The sequence below is a fragment of the Lathyrus oleraceus genome, chromosome 5, assembly GCF_024323335.1.
Source record: "Lathyrus oleraceus cultivar Zhongwan6 chromosome 5, CAAS_Psat_ZW6_1.0, whole genome shotgun sequence".
NCBI lineage: Eukaryota > Viridiplantae > Streptophyta > Magnoliopsida > Fabales > Fabaceae > Lathyrus > Lathyrus oleraceus.
In genome coordinates, this window is record NC_066583.1 from 94,793,742 (window position 1) to 94,817,971 (window position 24,230).

Consider the following 24,230-nt stretch of genomic DNA (forward strand, 5'->3'; position numbering starts at 1 on the left):
ATGACTTCGAAAGGTTGGTTCCAATCTGGAGGTTGTATAATAGGTGCGGAAATCAGTGCTTGTTTCAAAAGGTTGAATGCTTCAATACATTTTTCGTCAAAAATAAACTCGACATCTTTCATTAGAAGGCTAGTCAGAGGTTTGGTTATTTTAGAGAAGTCTTTAATAAAGCGTCGGTAGAAACCGGTGTGTCCAATAAAGCTTCGGACTTCCCTAATGGTCTTAGGTGGTTTGAGGTTTTCTATAACCTCTATTTTGGATTTATCAACCTCAGTGCCTTTTTTAGAGACTATGTGTCATAATATTATTCCTTAGGTAACCATAAAGTGACATTTTTCCTAGTTTAGCACAGGGTTTGCTTCCACGTATCTTTCTAGAATTTTCTCAAGGTTAGCTAGACAGTTTTCAAAACTGAATCCGCATACCGAGAAATCATCCATAAAAACTTCCATAATCTCATCGAGGAAATCTGCGAAGATTGACATCATACAACGTTGGAAGGTAGCTGGAGCATTGCAAAGTTCAAATGGCATTCGTCTATAGGCAAATGTTCCGTAAGGGCATGTAAAGGTTGTTTTCTCTTGGTCTTCAGGGTGAATAGGAATTTGGAAAAATCCCAGGTATCCATCTAAATAGCAAAAGTAAGAGTGTCTAGTTAGACACTCAAGCATTTGATCTATGAATGGGAGAGGGAAATGATCTTTCCTAGTTACCTTATTTAGTTTTCTGTAATTGATGCACATACGCCAACCGTTTTCCACATGCCTAGCTACATCCTCGCCTTTCTCATTTTACACAACTGTGACACCTCCTTTTTTAGGTATCACATGTACAGGGTTCACCCACTTACTATCTGAAATTTGATAAATTATACCAGCCTCTAGTAGTTGTAGTACTTCTTTCTTAACCAAATCACTCATTATAGGGCTTAGCCTTCGTTGATGTTCTCTGGGAGGTTTAGAATCTTCCTCCAGCAAGATCTGGTGCATGCACACAGATGGGCTTATCCCTTTGAGATCAGATATGTTATATCCTAAAACTGAGGGATACTTTCGCAAGATATCTAAAAGTTTATTCATTTCATCTTCATTCAAGGTGGCGCTCACTATAACGGGGCGATTTAGTTCTTCATCTAAAAACTCATATCTTAGATTCTTTGGTAGTTCCTTAAGTTCTATAGATGGTTTTTTAGGACATGGCATATGGTTTGGGGTAAATGTTAAGCATTCATAAAGGTTTTCATCCATGTAAGGCTCCATTCCAAATTTGTCATCTTCTCTTATGGGAGTCGAGGGAAATTTCACTGTCTCGGGAGGTCCTTCTTGATTTAGCTCCCTTATGCATTCATCAATGATATCGATGGCATAACATGAGTCTTCTATGATTGGTGCCATTAGGAATTTGGAAAATATAAATCCTATATTTTCATCACCTACTTCCAAAGTTACTTTTCCTCTTTTAACATCTATTATGGCTCTTGTTGTTGATAAGAAAGGTCTACCAAGGAGGATTGGGATTTCGTCGTCTTCTTTAATGTCCATTACCACGAAATCTGTTGGGATATAAAGTTGGCCGATTCTAACTAGAAACTCTTCTAATATGCCTATTGGATATTTTACAGATCTATCGGCTAATTAAATAGACATTTTAGTCGGTTGCAATTCTCATAGGTTTTACCTTCTACAAACTGCTAAAGGCATTAAACTTACGCTTGCTCCCAAGTCCAGGAACACTTTGTCTATAACATGATTCCCTAAAATACAAGGTATGGAAAACCTTCCGGGATATTTCTCCTTCTTAGCAAATTTATTCTCAACAATGGAGTTGCACACTAAAGGTTTAGGATCATCAAGCCTACGCTTGTTGGTCAAGATGTCTTTAAGGAATTTAGCATAAGATGGTATCTGGGTGATGACTTCGGTGAATAGGATTTCTACGTGGAGTTTCTCGATCACCTTTATAAACTTTTTATATTGGTTATCATTTTTTTGTCTGTTTAAGTCTTTGCGGGTATGGAATTAGTGGTTTATAAAGAGATGGTGAAACATAAACTTTTTCTTTATCTTCTCCCTTATCTTTTACTTCCTGGCCTTTTTTCCCTCTATTTCCTTTACTTCATCTGTAGACACAACGTTTTTCTTAAAAGCCTCTGATCCACTCAAGGCTGGTTTTTCAGGTTCATCGTAAGTGGTCCCACTTCATAGGGTAACTGCGTTAGCTTGCTCTCGGGGGTTGGGTTGAGGTTGTCCAGGAATTTGCCCTCTAGGTGTGGCCTGAGGGGCTTATTATTGTGCTATTTGTGAGATTTGGGTTTCAAGCATCTTATTGCGAGTGATTATCGAATCAACCTCAGTTCCTAATTGTTTGATCAGTTCATTTATATGAATAACTTGGTTTAGAAACTCTTTGTTTTGTTGAGTTTGGGCCAAAATGAAGTTCTCCATGATTTTCTCAAGGTTTGGCTTTTGAGGAACGACCTGCATAGGTTGGATTGGTTTTTGAGCTTGAAAACCTGATGGTCTTTGAGGTGTAGAGCTTTGAATAGGGTTGTTGTTTTTATAGGAGAAGTTTGGGTGATTCCTCCATCTAGGGTTGTAAGTGTTTGAAAACGGGTTTCCTTGGGCATAATTGACTTGGTATGAGTTTGATTCAGTTAAAAGGTTGTATTCTGGTGCAAGATGTCCTTTGGTTCCATAGATTTCATAATCTACAGCTACTACAATTGTAGGATTTACAGACATGTGTTCAACCTTTAGGGCTAAAGCGTCCATTTTAACTTTCATCATGTCCATCAAAATTTTCCTTATGTATTCCTCCTTTGGTCTCCATTTTCTTCACTAATGCTCGTTCTGACTCCCATTGGTAATGGTTTTGTGCCATATCTTCGATGAGAGTGCAAGCGTCGAGGTAAGCTTTATTCATTAGAGCACCACTGGCGGCAGCGTCGATGGACATTTTTGTGTTATAGTGAAGTCCATTATAAAAGGTGTGAATAATCAGCCATTGTTCTAGGTCATGGTGTGGACAAGCTCTTAGTAGTTCTTTTTATCTTTCCCAAGCTTTAAAAAGTGATTCACCCTGATTTTGAGTGAATCTGGTTATTTGGTTTCGAAGGACAACGGTCTTACTCGGGGGAAAATATCTTGCAAGGAACACTCTCATGAGGTCTTCCTAAGTAGTTATCTAGTTATCTGGAAGGGAATCTAACCAAGACTGTGCTCTATCTCAGAGGGAAAACGAGAATAGTCTTAGACGAATTTCCTCAGGCGAAGCACCGTTGGTCTTGAACGTATCAGCTAATTGGATAAAAACTTTTAAATGTTGATTTGGGTTCTCTATAGCGAGACTCGCGAATTGGTTTTGTTGCACTAGTTGTAATAAATAGGGTTTTAATTCAAAATTATTAGCAGGAATAGTCGGGTTTACTATACTAGAACTGGGTTCTTCGTTAGAAGGTTGGGCAAATTCCTTAAGTGGTCTTCAGTTTTGATCTTCGGCCATTACTCTCCTAATTCTTTGGAGCAAACGACGTGTGTGAACGTATCGCTCTGGTTCAATTATTGGATCCTCTAAACTTCTGATACTACGAATTTTTCGCATTTACTGGCTAACAGGGCCCTAGTCTAGACGGTGTAACAACAGGGTATGAAAATTTCACGTAATTAATCCCCGACAACGGCGCCAAAAACTTGATGGTGTGCGATTGCTATCCGCAAGTATACGGAACACGTCAAAGTAATACAAAAGATTATCGTTCCCACAGAGACCAAATTGTCAATCTATCAATTTCTATTGTTACAGTGTTTATCTAAGGCAAATCAAATAAGTAGGTTCAAGTACACAGAAAAGGAAATAATGATGTAAATAAATTCAGATAAAAAATGCAGGTTTAGATATAATTCACATTAGTTAGGAAATACTCCAATCATTTATAAATAGAACTACTTAGGGGGGCAATATTTTCTACTATGATAAGATTCAATTTAATAGGAACTATCGCTTTCACGTATTCAGAACCGAGTTTACTCTTTAATTAATGTCATTCATTGTCACTTACGAAGGGTGCTTATTGCGTTAAAGTAGTAAACCTATTTTTAAGAAATTAAATTCTTACTTGGTTAAAAAGTGATTTTGATTTGAAAAGTTTAACTTAAAAGGGATCCATGGCTTTCGCTCAAGGATCCGGATTTTAAACCTACAAACGCGTCCGAAAATAGTTTCAAAACCGTTTTCTAATAGTGTTAAAAATCCCTAATTAATCAGACAGAGTGCTTTTGCTACTTTTGACCAGTTAAAACTAACCAAGTTTATCTTTAAGAGTTGGACGACTTTCAATCTTACTCAACTATATCTCGGCTCTACTTTCGTAGTCACCGAACAAAATAAGTACTGAAAACTTGTGTTAAAATCAAAACAACCCCTAAAGCATTTCTACATATGCAAATTATGGAGTATCATCTTAACGAGGATCCTTACATCCTAACCTTTAAAGATTTAGCCAGACATGAAAATAGAAATCAACATAGCAGAATTAAATATGTTTAAAAGAATAGGCAAATAAAATGTGCAAGTTAATAAGTGAGTAGGTAAAAGCAAGGCAGATAAGTAAATAAAGTAAAGCATGCAAGATAAATAAAACGTAAATGCGAATAACTTGAATAAGAAACATGCTCCAAATCGAAGACTTTAATCTGGTACACTAGAAAGTAAACTTGACTAGAAAGTAAAGACTGGAAAGTAAAATGGCGGCAAGATTGTTTGTACAGTGCTTCAACCTAACTACAACTCAAGTGCGATAACCCCCCGATGTGACGGATTATCGCTTTTATAATGGTGAACTTTAGGATTAGTGTTGTGTACTAAGTTGGATGCCAATTCGTGAAATGAAAATACCTATTTATAGAGATTCTAAAAAGTTAGGAAAAGATAAAGCTGCCCTCCAACTACCCTTAGTGGGATCGTGCCAACAAAGGTGACGCTCGTCGTCCCACCATGGCGCCCGCCATGTGTACAATATGAAATGATCATGGGAACGTGGAAGTTACCACCGGTTGACAGCTTACACGTCATGGGATCCCTCCTTGGCGGCTGCCATGTTGGACGCCATGTGTACAATTTTCCATAAAAACTTCGATTTCTTGCTCGGTTGGCTTTGTTTTTTCACAAAAGGCTCTTGTAGGGCAAGGTACCTGAAAATAGGACAAAAGGAAAACATAACACAAGAAAATGACAATAAAAACCTAATAAGCATGTGCAATTCGAGTCAAATACACAATGTGTTTCAGTGTAATCAACAATGCGAACACTTTCTCAACTTTGCATCGGAAACACCATACTACACATTACTTTTTTGACAAAATGCTCAAACTTTTTTCACCCATATGACCTAACCGTTTGTTCCATAATTTGGATGAGTTGTCATTATCACAAGTGTTGATGTAACACTTTGAAACCCCAAGTTGGACGATATACAAGTTTGAATCCTTTTTTCCTTTAGCAACCACCGTTGAGGCTCTCTTTAAATTTCACTCGTTGGCCAAAAAATAATTATCATATCCTTTATTATTCGACATTCCAACGGATAAAATATTAAATCGAAGTTCGGGAATATGTTTCACACCTTTAAGAACTAGAGTAGTCCCATTGCTAGTTTCGAAACAAATATCTCTTATTATGATAATATTAGATTACCCATTATTTCCCATACGAACAACCTCAAAGTCATTGATCTTGTAAGTTAAAAAAAGATCACTTCTCGAGGTTGCATGAATAGAAGCACCGCTACCAACCACCAAATCCATCCCATCATATGATAACTTTACATTCTATATACAACTATTACAGACAACAAAGAAATCATCAAAAATAACAACATCTTAATTATTGTTACCTTCCCATTTGTCGTTGTTGTAGTTTTTCTTCTTGTTTTCTCTTTTCAACTTCTAACAATACCTTTTTATATGTCCCTATTCCCCACAATGACGACACTCAATATTAGAGAATCTATTAGAGCCTTCTTGTGATTTACCATGTGATGATTACTTGAACCTCTACTTTGATGTATCCCACTTGATTCGGTAACCAACACCTCGAAATATGAAGAAGAACCTTGTGTCTTACGCCTTAACTCCTTATTCAACATACTATTTTTAGCCAACTCCATCGAGATGATACCATTCGGAGCGGAGTTAGACAAGGATGTCGTAAAAGTCTCCCAAGAATTAGGCAAAGTACCAAGAATCCATGAAACTTTAATATCATAATCAAAAGTAAGATTCATTGCCGACAATTGATTTAAAATCCCTTGGAAAATGTTCAAATAATCGGTCATTGGTGAACCATTACTATACCTCAATGACATCAATTGCTTGAACAAGAAAAACTTATTTTTCCCTGTATTTCTTGCATACGACTCCTCAAGTTTGGTCCAAAGAGAATGAAAATAAGTCACTGAGCTCACATGATTTAAAACATTATCATCCATCCATTGACGAATGTAACCACAAACTTATCTATGCAACAAAGCTCATTCTTCACCACTTTTTCCATTGGGGTTTTCAATACAAAAAACTGGCAAGTGAAAGCCTTTAACATAAATCAAATCTTCCAGGTTCCCTTTCCAAACATTATAGTTGGATCCATTCAAACTCACCATCTTAGATATTTTCGTATCCATCATTACACAAATCAAACAAAAACTTTAAATACCACTTGTTGGGAAAAAATTACAAAAGCAACTAAATAATTTAACAACACAATCTCTCCCTAATACCAAATGCAACGACAATAAACAAAATCACACCAAACAGCACAACACAATTTTAGCATGGAAAAACCTCCGTTAATTAGGAGTAAAAAAACCACGGGACCCGTAGGCCACTTAAATATCCACTATAATCAAATAATGGATACAATAAATATTCTCTTCAACACTAGTTAGAGACATACATCAACATCATCAAGATCTACAATCAATACTGGAATACAACAACAAACAAGATATACAATCAACCAAAACAACCACAAAAAGTTGCACCTTATAAAACCACTCGGCAGACAGGTATAGAAATCTCAAAATCCACTCTCCACTGTTCAAAATGTAACTCTATGAATGCTGAACAATGTCACCAAAAATCAGGATGATCTGACGGTTGGATTGTGAGAACACTTTGATCTCGTGGGACTGATATGTGCTGAATTGAGGTTGCGGGAATTTCGCTCTTCTCTCAATTTGTCTTTTGTTGTTTCTTAACTTATGAAATGTTGACCTATTTTTTTTGTTTTATAATAACAAAGACTTATACACGTATGGGCTACTAACTCACATCCATTTAGGCCACTCCAAATAGGAGGGATAGTCCAACAACACGATGGTCGACTGAAGAGAAAGATGACTGAGTCATAAACACTGGCTCATATTTGGCCTACGTGGCTGAAAATATAATAAGAGTGAATTTAGAATCCAAAGCTCATAAAAATGGTTGTTGAAGCCATAATAGTTCAAATTGTTGAAACATATATTCACAAGGACTACCAAGTATGTCAAATGATTGGCAAACATTGTTCCTGTAATTAAAAATAATGAGACTTTTAGACTATGTATTGACTTTAAAGACCTAAATGTTGCAATGCTAGTCAATTCGGCGACTGATTTTGAGTATTTAAGTCTTTTAGATGGCTATTTTAGATATGACAAAAAAATTATTGCATAGGAAACTATGTCAAAAACAAAATTTTGATGCCCTGGGGCCTTGGGAACTTATGAATGGGTAGTAATGTCTTTCGACCTGAAGAATGCTGGTGCAACATACCAGAGGGTAATGAACTCCATGTTACATGACTTCACATAAACTATTATGCATATTTATAGAGATAACATAATCATTAAATCTTCGTCGGAAATTGGTCACTTAGCTCACCTTCGACAATCCTTTGAAAGGATGAGGAAATATGGATTAAAAATGAATCCATTAAAATGTGCCTTTGGTGTTCGTGCATGTGACTTTCTAGATTTTGTGGTACATAAAAAAGGGCATTGAAATAAACCAGAATGAGACAAAGGCTATATTTAATATAGAGTCTCTGTCGAACAAGAAATAACTTCAGTCTCTTCTTGGGAAGATAAACTTCTTGAGGAGGTTCATTTCGAACCTAAGTGGCAAGACAAAAGTGTTCTCACCTTTATTACGATTGAAGAAAGAAAATGGATTCACATGGGAACCAGAGCATCAAAGTATTTTGATTAAATCAAGATGTACCTATAGAAGCCTCCTATTTTACTACCTCCCATGAGGCATAAAGTCACGAATTTGTACATTTTTGTGTCTGATTCGACAATAGGAAGCATTCTAGCACAATAGGATAATATCGGTATTGAAAGGGCCATTTATCATCTTAGTCGAGTGTTAAATGATGTAGAAACTAGTTATATCTCAATAAAGAAATTATGCCTTTGTTTATATTTATCTTGTACAAGGTTGAAGTATTATATAAAACCATTAAATGTGTTTGTTTATTCTCACTTTGATATTATTAAACATATGTTGTCGAAGCCTATCTTACATAGTAGAATAGGAAAACTGGCTTTAGCTTTAACTGAGTATTCTTTAACATATGCACCTTTAAAGGCCATGAAAGATTAGATTGTTGTTTATTTTACTATAGAACATCCAATGGTTGAAGTACCACAAAATTACGTGGAGCTTAAGTAGTGGAGGTTATAATTCGAAGGTATTAGGCATAAAAATGGGAATGTCATTAGAATTATATCTATCTCACCTAAGGGAATTCGAACAAAGTTTAAATTTAAAATCCAATGAAGTTGTTCAAATAATGAGGTTGAATATGAAACTTTAATAGCATGCCTTAAGGTCGTGTTAGACTTGGGGGCAAAAACAGTTGAAATAAAGGGCGACTCATAATTGGTTGTGAAATAATTGAAGAAAGAATATAAATGCATAATAGAAATTTTATTTATATACTTTGTCACAACCAACTCACTCTTAAAGAGATTTGATTCAGTCGACATTAAACATGTGCCTCGACTGGAGAATCAATAGGCTAATGATTTAGCTCATATTGCTTTAGGATATAAAGTTTTTAAAAAATAAATTACAATAATTAATCAAAGTAAAGAAATGTTCATTTCACCAAATATTCTCCACTGAAATCTGTCAAAGTAAAAGATGGTGGGCTAGAAGGGTTGGAAGACTTGCGAAATCCTTAAACTTTTGAACATTTTGCCATTGATAATTTTTCGAACAATGACTGACGAAAAGAAATTGTAGATTATTTAGAAAATCCAATAGGGACAATAGGCTTGTAGATTCTATTGTATTGACCATTTGGATTGGCTGCATGTAGCAAAACAAAAACTTGGAGAAGTGTCCAAGTATTCAAGTTTGATCTAATTGTTTAAGTTGTATGAATATGACATATTGGGCACGATGCTCTAGCATGTTGTTACAACATCTGGGCCTTGTGCAATAGGCGCCAGTCTACTACATTTTGGAGTATGTGCTATAAAAGATTTGTTAAAGATTTTATTGTTATTAATTTAACAATATGAATATATGATTTGTGGATAGTTGGAAGATCAAGTCATATTTAAAAGATATCTAAATTTGAACTTGTAACAAACCAAATCATATCTTTTTATTGGAGATATTCAAGTAACAAATTAAATATCCAACAAAATGTGTAAAGATTGTGGACAGAAATAACTGTAGATCCACAAGGAAAAAGCTCAAAGTTATTTTATTATATAAAGAGCTCAAACTTATATTGGAAAGCAATCACCCCCATTGAAGATCCTAAAGTCTTAGGTTTTGTGTCGTGTATTCCACGCTAATTCCCTAAGAGGATTAGTAAGTCTAATGGTATCGGTGTTTCGAAAACAAAAACCGTATAACTCAGACTCGTATGTTTCACTGTTGTAGTGAACGTTGACACTGTATTTTGGTGAAGATGACATTGTACAGATGAAAACTATTTTCTTGTTGTAGATGAATGTGGGTTGAGTCTTGGATGTTGATAGTAAGACACTTAAATAGGTAAGTGATGTGTCTCACATACAAGCTAGTTCGAAGTGATGTGTCACACATGCAAGCTAGTCCGAAATGATGTGTCGCACATGCAAATTAGTCCGAAATGATGCGTCAACCATGCAAGCTACTAAGAAGTGACATGTTTAGCATGCAAGAGAGAGGACAACCATGTGTCAGACATGCAGATACACACTCCAATTGAATTGGCGCCCCCATTCATTCCTTACACATGGACGCCAATCCATTCGGCGACACCTTGTGTTTGTATGCATGCAGACCTCGAAACCAAGCAATCAGACCTAGGTGTGTCATGCATGTCCCTATGGAGGCGCCAATTTGAATGGCGACACCATGTACAAAATGCACATGGGCGCCAATTCAATTGGAGACCACATGCAAACACAACTTTTCATGCTCCAAGCCATCTGCCTATAAATACATCCACACCATCAACACTTCTTCCACACCATCACTCACTACTTCTTCTACAATACTTCTTCTACAATTTCATATGCAACAACTCCTTGTAGTTTCATCTGTAACAAAATGTTTATCCTCACAATGGGCAAATCGCATAGAGGAACGGTTGCAAACATAACAACTTATGTAAGAGTTTTCTTCTTTTGTTACTTGTTTTAATAGAGTCCCTTTTAATAACATACCAACTTAGTCAAGTTTTTTGTTCTTTCTTTTATAGGATGTTTTAAGGTTCCGGACTCGGGTCCACGAATATGTCCATATGGACCCGATGATTCAACCTTATGTTAAACTCGCTGATTTTGGTCATATAAGCAAGATTTTGTCTTGGTCCGTAGATAACAAATTCATTCTTGCTTTATGCGGAAGATGACGTCTAGAGATACACACATTTTGGTTCCCAACCGGTGAGTGTACCGTGACGTTAGAAGACGTCTACATGCTTTTGGGACTGACCATTGAAGGTAAGGCTGTTAATGGTAAAACCAACTATGCAAATTCAATTTGCATGGACCTCTTGGAGACTGATTTGTTAGATGATAACTCAAGAGGCCAAGGTATACTCCTTTCACGCCTTAAGTCATACTATAACAATTTATACTTAGATGAGCATTCTACCGAAGATGCTCGAATAATAAAAACTAGATGTTACATTATGCTTTTAATTAGTTCTTTTTTATTTCCCGAAGGTAGTGGTTCTATCATGCATATTATGTATTTACCTTTACTTAGACATGTAGATAGAATAGGAAGTTACAGTTGGGGATCTGCTTGTCTAGCCTATCTCTATAGCTCCTTGTGCAAAAACTCACACAAAGACACATCTATATTTTCTGGATGTGCTGTTTTGCTTCAAGCATGGGGTTGGTCAAGACTACCATCCATAGCACCCGTCAACAACAACCTTTTCACTTTTCCGTATGCACAAAAGTAAGTTGTTTAAATTGCTATATATTTACTCACTTCTTTAAAGATTATTATCTCTAATTAATATTTTTACCTTTTTGGTATAGATGGTCTACATGTGGTATGAGTTACAATAGATGTCCTAAACATTGTATTACCCAGTATTGCAATCTGTTGGATCACCTTCGACTGACAGACGTAAGGATAATAACCTCATTATTTCATTATAATTTGTTAACTTCTTCTACCTAGATTATAATCCTATTTTCTTTCACATTTTAGTTCATTTGGCGTCCATACCTTAATTTGGATCATGACCACGGGGTCAACGCTAAAGATGCGGCCGTATGGACTGCATGCACACTGATAATACGATTCACAATTGTGGAGATGCACAATAGTGATCATGTGAAGTTGCAGTTCCGTATGCCCCAAAATATCCCAGATCCCCCAGCAAGCCTAGGAGAATGACATCTGCGCAAAGTTAACGACCAATGGAACTTCAATCCATGGCAAAGCTTTGCAAGATCAGAGTGTTGCAAATGGAAGCACCACCATGACCATGTCTTAACTGACGCATTCATGCCAAATGAAGAAAAACCAAGTCGTACTTATATGGCTTGGTACATATCAGTTGGTTTTCAGTTCATCGTCGATGATATGTACCTGTACGACCCACGCCAACAAACTTACACACCTGACACCTCAACATCAAATCCCCAACAACATTGTCAGTCCGGATACACACAACCCCCTGTCCGTCAAACGTTCCGTTCAACCAACACACAAACATACAACCAAAACATGTCATACACCCAACCCAAATACCAAGAGCATACCCGATACCACCACCAACAAATTGACCATCAACCTGAGACCCAACATCGCTTTGCACCCACCACATCACCCTACAAAAGTCGCCTTAGCCAGAACACCCAACGATCATTCAACACCAACCACCCCTCCTTCTACTATAGCCAAGAAGCCCAAACCTCATAAAACCAAAACCTCTAACAACCCTATATATACCAAACACCCCAACAACCTTTCCAATCTTTCCTCGACGCATCATTCACACCCATGTCTCCCTTCAACCGTCCCGGTCGCCCACCGATGAGTCAACCACAATCCAACTACTCTAACATGGGTCATGAACTCAGCTACGACGATACACCATCGATGCATACTAAAGACTATGCCGACTTGTCTGACTACCTAAATAGGCCATCTCTTGTAGTTGATAGTGACGCTCCCGGGCCCTCAGATGATCAAACACCAATAGTGAATCATCAACGTGGGTTAGGGTCACAGGTTATGATAGCTAGGGGATGTGGGACCAGAGGTCGGTTAGGTGATCCCGGTCATCACCATTAGGCTTTTTTGTGTAAACGGAAAATTTTATTAATATCAATTGGTCTTATTTCAAAATTATGTATGACGTAGACCATTTAGCCAAAAAAAATTGCATTTTACATTAAGGTGCCAATCTAATTGGCGCCTCCTTTGTAAAATTACACATGGACGCCAATTGGATTGACTAGGGCATGTGCCATAGTCAATCCAATTGGCGCCTCCATTCAATCTTTAAGATGAGTCGCCAATTGAATTGACGCCTCCTCCTAAAAGTTGGGTAGTTTTGGATTTTTTTTAAAGCAGAGGTATTTTGAGAATTTCCTTAAAAAATTGAATTATTTTTGTAAAAAATTCATATATATATATATATATATATATATATATATATATATATATATATATTTAAAAAAAATGAGACCCTGGGACATCTTGACCTTGCTAAAGGCCAGAGTTATATATATATATATATATATATATATATATATATATATATAATATATATATATATATATATATATATATATATATATATATATATATATATATATATATATATATCATTTTACATTAACGTGCCAATCTAATTGGCGCCTCCTTTGTAAAATTACACATGGACGCCAATTGGATTGACTAAGGCATGTGCCATAGTCAATCCAATTGGCGCCTCCATTCAATCTTTAAGATGAGTCGCCAATTGAATTGACGCCTCCTCCTAAAAATTGGGTAGTTTTGGATTTTTTTTAAAGCAGAGGTATTTTGAGAATTTCCTTGAAAAATTGAATTATTTTTGTAAAAAATTCATATATATATATATATATATATATATATATATATATATATATATATATTTAAAAAAAATGAGACCCTGGGACATGTTGACCTTGCTAAAGGCCGGAGTTATATATATATATATATATATATATATATATATATATATATATATATATATATATATATATATATATATATATATATATATATATATATATATATATATATATATATATATATTATAAATTTGAGAAGGAGAGGAAAAAATATTATAGAAAAATAAAATTTAAGAAATTAAAAACATTTTATAGATCTATTCTTATTTAAAATGTCTACAAATTAAAAAGAAATCTACTTATTATAAATAAGTAAATTATTTTTTATATGAACATTTTTGTCTAGTTAAGATTTTATAAAGACACTTTATTAATTTTTATTATGTAAAATAAAAAAAGTTAATAAAAATAATATTTTAAAAATTACATTATTAATTTAAAAATTTGCAAAGTAAATGTAAAAAAGAAAAAAAAAGAGAAAAAAAGCAAGATACGAAGTGACATGTCAATCCAGAATTAAAGTTTTGTCTAGGGTTGTTGTAATGACAACCTTAAGTTTACAAGAGTATTAAGTTAAGTTTAGAAATTTATAAAATAAAATAAATAAAAAAAGAGAAAAAAGTAGACAGTTAGAGTTGCTATCTAAGTGAAATGTCAGCACATAGCTAGGGTTTTGTCTAAGGTTGTAATAATGACAATCTTAAATTTGTATCAAGTAGATAGATAAATTGGAGTTATCATATCATATAAATTAAATTTATTTAATGATAGATTTTAGAATACAAAATTTGATATCATAATGTGAATTGCCTAAATCCCTTAATTATATAATCAATTTTTTGTTATAATTTACTTATGGAAATTCAATATTATATTAATTTAATAATATATTTTATACTACAAATTTTGATAATGGATTATTTATATACCTTAATTATAGAATTATTTTTCACTCAATAAATAATATATTAAATTAATAAATTAATATTTTTACTAACAAGAATTATATATCATATTAATTTAATAATAAATTTTACAATACAAATTTTGACATCTTAATGCGAATTGCTCATATCCTTTAATTATATAATCATGTTTTACTTAATAAATAATAGATGAGATTAATAAATAAATAATTTATTAATGAGAATTACGATTATATTCGAATAAGCTGTATCAAAGTTGTATAGGAATTAAGGTTATGTTAAGTTGTAGTATAAAAATTGTATAGGAATTAAGGTTATGTTAAGTTGTATCAAAGTTGTATTAATTTTTAAAAACGGATCCAAACCAAATCGAAACTCATGTATATAATATTTATTTTTTATTAATTTGATATATTATGTTAATTTATTATTTGACTATACTTATTATTTTAATATTATTTATTAATTTAATTTATTTCAACCATAATAAATCATTTTTATTTTAAAATATTAATTTTAAATATATTATATGTTATATATTATAATACATTTATTTTTTATTAGTATTGTTATAATTTTAATAAAAACTAATTTACAATTTAATTATTTAAAAATCGATTGGAATTAAAGTGTTTGAAACTGGATCAGAATCAATCTGTTTTTTTGAATAATTTAGTTTCATAGAAGATAAGTTTTTGTTTAAAAACCGATCAAATTCACATTGTGAATTATGAATAATAGTATTATTGATATATTTTTGTTATTATTACTAGCGTTCAAACAGACACGGGAGTGTCCGTTTGTCCGATTTTTTTTTAGTATACACATACGTTAATATATAAACGGTTATGAAAATTATATGACAAATAGAAAAATAATTATCAAATTAAAAAAATAATAAAAAAAAGAGAAGATATAAGAGAAATACAAAGGTAAACTAATGAAAAAAAGAGAAGTTATAAGAGAAATATAAAGGTAAATTTTTTTTACACCATTATTCATTAGAATTATAACTTTCTATCATGGTCGAGAAATAGTCTTTTTTTTCCCACTTTATATATAGTTATTTATATATAGAAAAATTGTATTTATTTTCATTATTTTTGATATTACATGAAACTAAAAGTTGGACGATTAATTAAAAAGAAAAGAAAAGCCCAATCCATTTTCTCCTAAGAATCTTCAAAACCCTAAAACAACGAAACTTATCTGCCACTGCCGTTTCACTCTTTCTCTCACTCAACTTCTTTCGCCGTGAAAACCAAGCTGGTCGGAAATCGCACGCAGAGACTCACCATCGTATGAAAACTGCCGCAAACAGTGAGTCACTCAATTAACTCCTTTTATTTTCTCACCATTTCCTTCCACCTCCTCGATATTGCGCATCACGATTTGCCGCATCGATTTAGGATAGTTTCAACCAATCCGTTCCTTATCGTATCTTCTACAGATCTGTTCCGACGTATGTGTATCTGTTATTATAAATTCCATTTCCACGTTCATTTCTATTCAACTTTTCATTCTTATATCTCTGTTGTGTTTAGGGTTTCAATCCCAGTGTGAGAACAGTTAGCTGCACGATAATATACTCACCGCCGCAAACATGGCGGATGTTTTGGTAATGAAAGAGATTGAAGACAAAGCGTTAACTCTCGGAATTGATTTATCTACTGTTGATCTCGATTCCATTCACCTTCCACCTGGTGAAGACTATGGCATATTCAGGTATATATATACTCTGTGGTCATGTAAATTAAACCCTAGGAAGCGATGTTAAATTTCTGATTCCGTTGTTTCCTGGTGTAGTGATGATGAAGAAGTTTATAAAGAGGAGAATCTTGAGTTTGATACAGGTTTTGGAAACATTATAGTAGTGGATAATACCCCTGTTGTTACCAAAGAGAAATTCACAAAGCTTGAAGGTGTTATTAGGAAAATTTTTAGTCAGATTGGTGTTATTAAGGATGATGGCTTCTGGATGCCTGTTGATCCTGCCACTGAAAAGACCGTTGGTTACTGCTTCATTGAGTTCAATACTCCTCAGGTTAAACCCCCTTTTTTTAGGTCAAATAAAATGTTTTGGTTATATTGGATGGAAATTATTCTTTGATTTTATTTGACGTGGTTAACTTGGATGGTTGTTTTAGGAAGCCGAGCTTGCTAAAGAGAGGGGCCAGGGATACAAATTGGATCGTTTGCACATATTTACCGTTAGTATGTTTGATGATTTTGACCGTTTTATGAGAGTGCCAGATGAGTGGGCTCCTCCTCCAAAAAAGGATTATGCTCCAGGGGTAATGATTGTAGAATTACATTTTTTACACCATTGTCTCATTTGTTGTTTTGCTTTAGTTTTTGGTTTCTTAAATTTATTGTTGATGTTGTAGTTATATGATTAGTTTTGTTTTGTTTTGGGAAACAGTTATGACCGTTTGATACTATAATATTAGGATTATGGGAGGCTTTTTTGTTAATTATTTTACCCTAAATATATAGGCACCACCTTGCTTACAATTTCGTTCTGTTTTTCTTTTGTTTTGATAGTAATTAAATTAAGGTACTGTATGCTTTTTCATGAGCTCCACTCCTTGTTGAATTCTACCTATGATTGGTTTACTTATTGGGTAGCTCAAGTTTTTATCGACACATGCTTTTGCTTGGTCCGGTAGCTCAAGGTTTTACCAACAGGTTCTTATCTTTGGTCGGGTAGCTCAAAGCTTTATCAACATGTGCTTATGTTTGGTCATGTAGCTCAATGTTTTATCAACATGTTCTTATCTTTGGTCGGGTAGCTCAAAGCTTTATCACATGTGCTTATGTTTGGTCATGTAGCTCAATGTTTTATCAACATGTTCTTATCTTTGGTCGGGTAGCTCAAGGTTTTATCAACATGTTGTTATCTTTGGTTATGATTTCTGATTTATCATCTTTGCCATGAGATCTACTAGCATTTTATCGGTACTGATCATCTATGGTCTTCATTTTTCTCACAGGAAAATCTTCAACAATGGCTTACTGATGCTAAGGCCCGAGACCAGTTTGTGATTCGTGCTAGTTCAGATACTGAGGTTTTGTGGAATGACGCTAGGCATTTAAAGCCTGATCCTGTTTATAAACGTGCTGTAAGTGGACATCATATTTCAGTATCTTATATTATTTGATATTTATCAGCACCCTTTTATTATCAATCTCTTCATCTCTGTACTGTGTTCATATATTTTTTGAATTACAGTTTTGGACCGAGAGTTTTGTACAATGGTCTCCTCTGGGCACATACTTGGCAACAGTTCACCGTCAGGGTGCAGCAGTCTGGGGAGGTGCTACAACCTTCAATCGTCTCATGCGTTATGCTCATCCCCAGGTTTTTTTTGAACTTTTCATTATGTTGTTTAAACTTTATATTATCTTATTTACATTAATGTTAATAGTAATATAAATGACAGGTGAAACTAATTGATTTTTCACCTGGTGAGAAGTATTTGGTAACTTATAGCAGCCATGAACCAAGCAATCCCCGGGATGCTAATGTAAGTGTCCTTTTTTTTGCTGTTTCTTGAGTTTTTTGTGACATTGTATCTGACATCAACTTTCTTCCTCTAGAGGGTTATAATAAATATATTTGATGTGAGAACTGGTAAAGTTATGAGAGATTTTAAGGGAAGTGCTGATGATTTTGCTATCGGAGGTACTGGTGGTGTCACCGGAGTGTCTTGGCCAGTTTTCAAGTACACACTCTACCTACCTAGCTTAAATATTTTAGCATTTTTCACTGTCCTTATTTAGTGATGAATTTGTTTTATTGGCTTTGCAGATGGAGTGGTGGAAGAGAAGATAAGTACTTTGCAAGGATGGGGAAGAATGTACTTTATGTGTATGAGGCAGAAACATTTTCTCTCGTGGACAAAAAATCCTTAAAAGTTGAAAATATAATGGATTTCAGCTGGTCACCAACTGATCCAATCATTTCACTGTTTGTTCCCGAGACGGGAGGTGGGAACCAGCCTGCCAGGGTAAAGTTTTGTTATCCTTGGCTTTATGGTCATGTCACGGGTTTTTCTTCTACTAAATAGTTGTATACTTCATAGTTGTATTTTTATATTTACTGAATTTATGTTCTTTGACGATTTTTTAGGTAAGTCTTGTTTCAATCCCAAGCAAAGAAGAACTCAGACAGAAGAACCTTTTTAGCGTCAGTGACTGCAAGATGTACTGGCAGAGCAATGGGGATTACCTTGCTGTTAATGTGGACCGATATACCAAGACAAAGAAAAGTACTTACACTGGCTTTGAGCTTTTCCGTATTAAGGAACGTGACATACCCATTGAAGTTCTAGAGCTTGAGAATAAGAATGATAAGATCATTGCATTTGCGTGGGAGCCAAAGGGACATAGGTTTGCTGTTATTCATGGGGATAACCCTAAGCCTGATATTAGTATCTATTCTATGCGGACTGCTCAGCACACTGGCCGTGTTTCAAAGCTTACTACTCTGAAAGGAAAGCAGGCAAATGCTTTATTTTGGTCTCCTGCAGGCCGCTTCATTGTATTAGCAGGGTTGAAAGGCTTCAATGGACTGTTGGAATTTTACAATGTTGATGAGCTTGAAACCATGGCTACTACTGATCATTTTATGGCAACTGACGTTGAATGGGATCCAACTGGAAGGTATATTGTTTATTTCTGACTAATGCAGCAGACAATGGATCAATTTGTGTAAAGCCAGTTAATTATATTTATTGTAGCAATTAAATGTTTGACCTTTTGTTATTTTACTGATGATAAGGTATGTTGCAACTGCTGTGACTTCGGTTCATGAAATGGAGAATGGATTCAATATATGGTCTTTTAATGGCAAACATCTTTATCGGATATTGAAGGATCACTTCTTTCAGGTAGCTACAATATCATTTGTACTTCATGCATTACTTGTCTGTGTATTACAATTGTTCAAACATTTTTAATGTACAATTGTTCAAATATATATATATTTTTTATGTACAATGTTTAAAAGTATAACTTGTTCTACTACCTTTTCTCTTCATACTAACCAATCTCATGTTTCTTTTTTTCCTTTCAAATTATAGTTCTTATGGAGACCAAGGCCACCATCCTTCTTGACTCCTGAGAAAGAGGAAGAGATTGCAAAGAACTTGAAGAAGTATAGTAAGAAATATGAAGCAGAAGATCAAGATGTTTCGTTGCTGCTGAGTGAGCAGGAGCGTGAGAAGCGAAGGGTGTTGAAAGAAGATTGGGACAAGTGGCTCAATGAGTGGAAGCTGATGCATGAAGAAGAGAGGTTGGATAGGATAAATCTGAGGGATGGGGAAGCTAGTGACGAGGAAGAGGAATACGAGGCAAAGGACATTGAAGTTGAGGAGGTAGTGGATGTTACCAAAGAGATCCTTCACTTTGAGTATGGTCAAGAGTGATGTTATGAGGTATGTAACTGAAGTTGGTGGTATTAAACCATTTTATTTATTTGACCAGGCGTTGTAGCTAGTTGGGCAGTGTCTCTGTGTTCATCTTTGTAGACCCAATTTTGTAGTTTTTCCTTTCCTTTCTTTTTTTAGAACGCAATTTCCTTTTCCCCATAAAAATGAACTTGAAAGACAATTTTTGTACCTTTTTACAGACACAAGTCTGTTAACTCATACCATGGCATCTTAGCACTTTTTAATGCATGAACAAATTTGTTTAATACGATTGTTGTATTCCAGGAGGCCAATCCCATATTGGACTGTCAATTTTATTTTACTTCAAATTATTTTCCATTTGTTTCTGTTGTATTGTGCAAAAGTTATTGTTAACCACCACACCAGATGTGTCATGGGCAACATCAATTCAAAAACCCATACCCAATTGAAACTTTGAACAACAGTTGGTAATAATCACCCAATTTTTTTTGGAATGGTAATTTTTTGTGAACATACAATCATATAGACACCATCTATATATGCGTCCACAAACACACACAAGCATATGTTGCGTCTACATGAGAACCCTTACACGCTCACACACACAATCATATATGTATATGAGAATCTGTAAGTATAGCTTATTGGAACTTTTTGACCAAGTCTCTCATTGTCATCCAATCCTCAAGTCCGTGTTTCTTGTGTTCTACTACATTGTGATTTTTTGGTTTACATAGATCCTTGACTAAGTGTCTATATACTTAATCCATGTACCCTCCATATGGCAGAATTATGTTAATAGACACGGTGGTTGTTACACAATAAAGAAACGACAAATGAGATGAATGATTATATTATTCAACAGTAGATAAACTCGGCTGGTAACGGAAGCTTCCTAAGTTGCCAGGTGCATTTCCTACAAGCGTCTCTTAGAGATTCTAGATAATCTAGAGCTCTCTTCCTAAACATTCAACAACAAACTTTTGTATAATCAATTCCTTTTTTCAATCTCACCTCCTCCTTATATGAAGTCCACTCACGCTCATTCTTGATTGTATCTTTTACCCTTTCTCACTTAAACATTCTACACATTGAGCTTAGCATCACACCTTTTTAGGATATAAAGTGGGGGAGAATGTGCTATAATTATAGGGTTGCGTTCACTACTTGCGTGGTGATCATGCTCTAGAAATCCAAAAATGCCATTCTTAGCGTCCAAACTTCGGAATTAGGACGCATCATCCAACACATTGTCTTGTGTCTGTGTTACATTACAATGGGGTGAGTTTGGAGTTTAAAATCTGGAGAAACCTATGGACAATTTTGAGTGTTTATTTTGTAACAATGGGGTAAATCTGAATTTTAAAATTTGGAGAAACCCCAACGCAATATTTGCACCCCTTGACAATATCTTTGAATACATTTTTCATTATTAAAAAAATCATACATTATAAATCATTTATAAATTATATTTAAAATAGATCATATACATTGGTCATTCATTAAAAGATCAAATTGGCAAATAAGATTTGGTAAACCATCTATTGGCGCTCATAAAATACAATAAGTTATGCATATTTTCAAAATGTTAATATCAAAATACAACTACTAACACACTTGTATCTCCTTTATCTGCTATACTATAATAAATGTCGTGTCTTGAAACTTTCCTCGGTTGCTATACTACAACAAATGTCGTGCCTTGAAACTTTCCTCAGGTTATAGTTTTTCTCTCAATAGACACAATAAATGACATATAGGCAATACATCTACGACACGGTTCACCCTTGTTTGTTTCTATTGTAGTATCTTTTCTATTGTAGTATCTCATGATGAGTTGCTTTAGAGGATCTTCTTTTGCATATGATATTATGTAAGAATGTGACACTATATAAAATTATTGTAGACTGTACTCAATGCACGACAAACGGACACACTAGCACATTCTTTGGCACAAGATGCTCATAGTGGTATGCAAGTGTACCATCAATATCTCTACGGAGGACAATGGCAGATGCAACAAATGTGGGATCCTTATGTATACCGTGCACATACCTGAATTATCGCAACACTCACTCAGATAGATGTGGATACAAAGTCGAGATCCACAAGATAACCATCTAGAGTATTAGGATATCACCTTCAATGGTCGTGTTTGATGATACTCATGTACTGCATGAACTAGATGTCATCCGACACAATGTAGACAATTGCAATTCGAAACGACTCGGTTGTCTGATTTCTCCTGAGTGGACAAATGGAGCAGGAACCTGACAATTCCTTAGAGTAGTCTTTAACATATTTCTAGCAACGTTGAAAATATTGGCGAATTCATGCTTGAAAATTGTTCTGATGAAATATCAGTAATGTTGTCACACATATTATGAAACTAATATCAGTAAGGGTGATCCCAATGCCAATGCATATGATGAGATAACATGAGGGATCTTAGGGTCAAAATTGGGGTCTTACAACTGCCCCTATTTAAGGACATTCTAACTGAGGAGGTGAAGGTTAAAATCTTCCTATCGACTCAATAGAATGGGCTTAAATAACAACATATAGAAACAAATTTTGGTCCCTAAGAGACCTCATGATGCATATGATATGAATGTTAAAATAAATTCTATGTGGGGAAACATTGCCACAAAGGAAAAGAATTCAGAGAGACTAAAAGTCCGCAGGAGCGTATACATTCCGTAAGGAAAACTCACTGGGGAAAAAAAGAGACTCTAGGGAGAAAAGATTACGCGTAGGCCAGACTACGACTTAAAACTGCTGGGGGACTAGAGGAATTCCATGAAAATGGAAAGACTCAGCCGGGGAAACAAAGGGAACGTCTGCAGGGGAATAGGTAAGTCAAAATAAAATTGAAATACTCGAACCATGCAGAAACAACGATTTTGCTAAGGAAATACACACTCAACTCAATTGGGGAAGAAACAATCTTCAATGCAGGAGGATCAGAAATCTATTATCCACTACCTGTTACTGGGTACGGAGATAATAAAATCTGACAGAGAGGACATCCGTTACCGGTTAGGATAAACATATCAAGGATGACTCACTGAGGGCCACCAGGAGGCGAATTCATTACCGGTTACTGGGTAAGAATAGACTTGTTGGGGAAAAGCTGAAAATAGGATTTACGACTACCGGTTATTAGGCAGAAGAGCAAAGGAAGAGAATACCCGTCACTGGTTAAAGTGAACATATCAAGGATAGACTCAAAGGAAAGAAAATCCGTCATCGATTAAGATGAGCATATCAAGGATAGACTTGCATAGGGATGTTAAGGAGGATACCTGTCATCGGTTAGGATGAACATATCAAGGATAAACCACTTGGACAAAAAGTAGGAATTACATCTATCGAATGTTGGATAGAATATCATCAAAGAGAATATCCGTCACCGGTTAGGATGAACATATCAAGGATAGACTCCGAGGGGAAGAATATGGATTACATCTATCAGTTACTGGATAGAAGACCACAAAGGAGAGAGTATTCGTCACTGGTTAAAGTGAACATATCAAGGATAAACTCTGGAATGGGGACAAAAAGCAGGATTTACAACTACCGGTTACTGGGCAGAAGACCGCAAAGAGAAGGAAACCCGTCATCGGTTAGGATGAACATATCAAGGATTAAATCTCTGGAAAACAAATAGGGATTACAACTACCTTTTTACTGGGTAGAATACCACAAAAAAGAGAATATCCATAATCGGTTAGGATGAACATATCAAGGATAAACTCAAAGCGGGGGAAGAAAATATCTGTCATCGGTTATGATGAACATATCAAGGATATACTTCTTAAGGAAATGTGAAAATGAATCCGTTGGGGAGGAAAAAGGGTTACTTTTGTCGGGTATTGGGCGAGAAGTAACAAATTGCAAACTAAGAAGAATACAACCAGTCACTGGGTAATAAACTCTTAGGGGACCCAAAGTATCTATCTAGGTAAGATCTAGAAAGAAACGGTCAATCAAGACTCGACCCAATGGGGACATAACTCAAAGGGAGTGGTTCCATCCAAATAATCAACTGGGGAGGAAGCTGAAATAAAAATCATCCACGAGGAAATAACTCAGTGGGGAAAGAAGAAAGGTTAAAGTCTTTCTACTTAAGGGGCTGACACCCTACAATTGAAGGAGGACGGACATCAAAACTTGTATGAGGATAAGGTATAATAGAGAATAAGAATCACAAGAATGAATCTCAAAGTGCAATAATGAAGTTATATATATATATATATATATATATATATATATATATAT

General features: G+C 34.9%; 1 protein-coding gene and 1 non-coding gene across 3 annotated transcripts; both read left to right on the plus strand.

The window, feature by feature from the left end:
- The first annotated feature begins 3,010 nt into the window (after positions 1-3,010).
- LOC127089757 (small nucleolar RNA R71) lies at positions 3,011-3,117 on the plus strand. Its single transcript, XR_007791312.1, has one exon. It is a non-coding gene; the product is annotated as a small nucleolar RNA R71 (small nucleolar RNA).
- A 12,553-nt stretch (positions 3,118-15,670) lies between these two features.
- Positions 15,671-20,233, plus strand: LOC127087839 (eukaryotic translation initiation factor 3 subunit B). Of its 2 annotated transcripts, none has more exons than XM_051028753.1 (12): positions 15,671-15,855; positions 16,080-16,260; positions 16,342-16,579; positions 16,683-16,829; positions 17,529-17,657; positions 17,768-17,896; positions 17,979-18,062; positions 18,136-18,260; positions 18,347-18,545; positions 18,668-19,200; positions 19,319-19,427; positions 19,620-20,233. In XM_051028753.1, the coding sequence occupies exons 2-12, from the start codon at positions 16,139-16,141 to the stop codon at positions 19,962-19,964; spliced, it is 2,160 nt and encodes a 719-aa protein (XP_050884710.1). In that variant the 5' UTR covers positions 15,671-15,855; positions 16,080-16,138; the 3' UTR covers positions 19,965-20,233. The 2 variants fall into 2 exon arrangements, with proteins under 2 accessions (XP_050884710.1, XP_050884711.1); XM_051028754.1 differs by having other exon boundaries at positions 15,686-15,997.
- Positions 20,234-24,230: the final 3,997 nt, after the last annotated feature.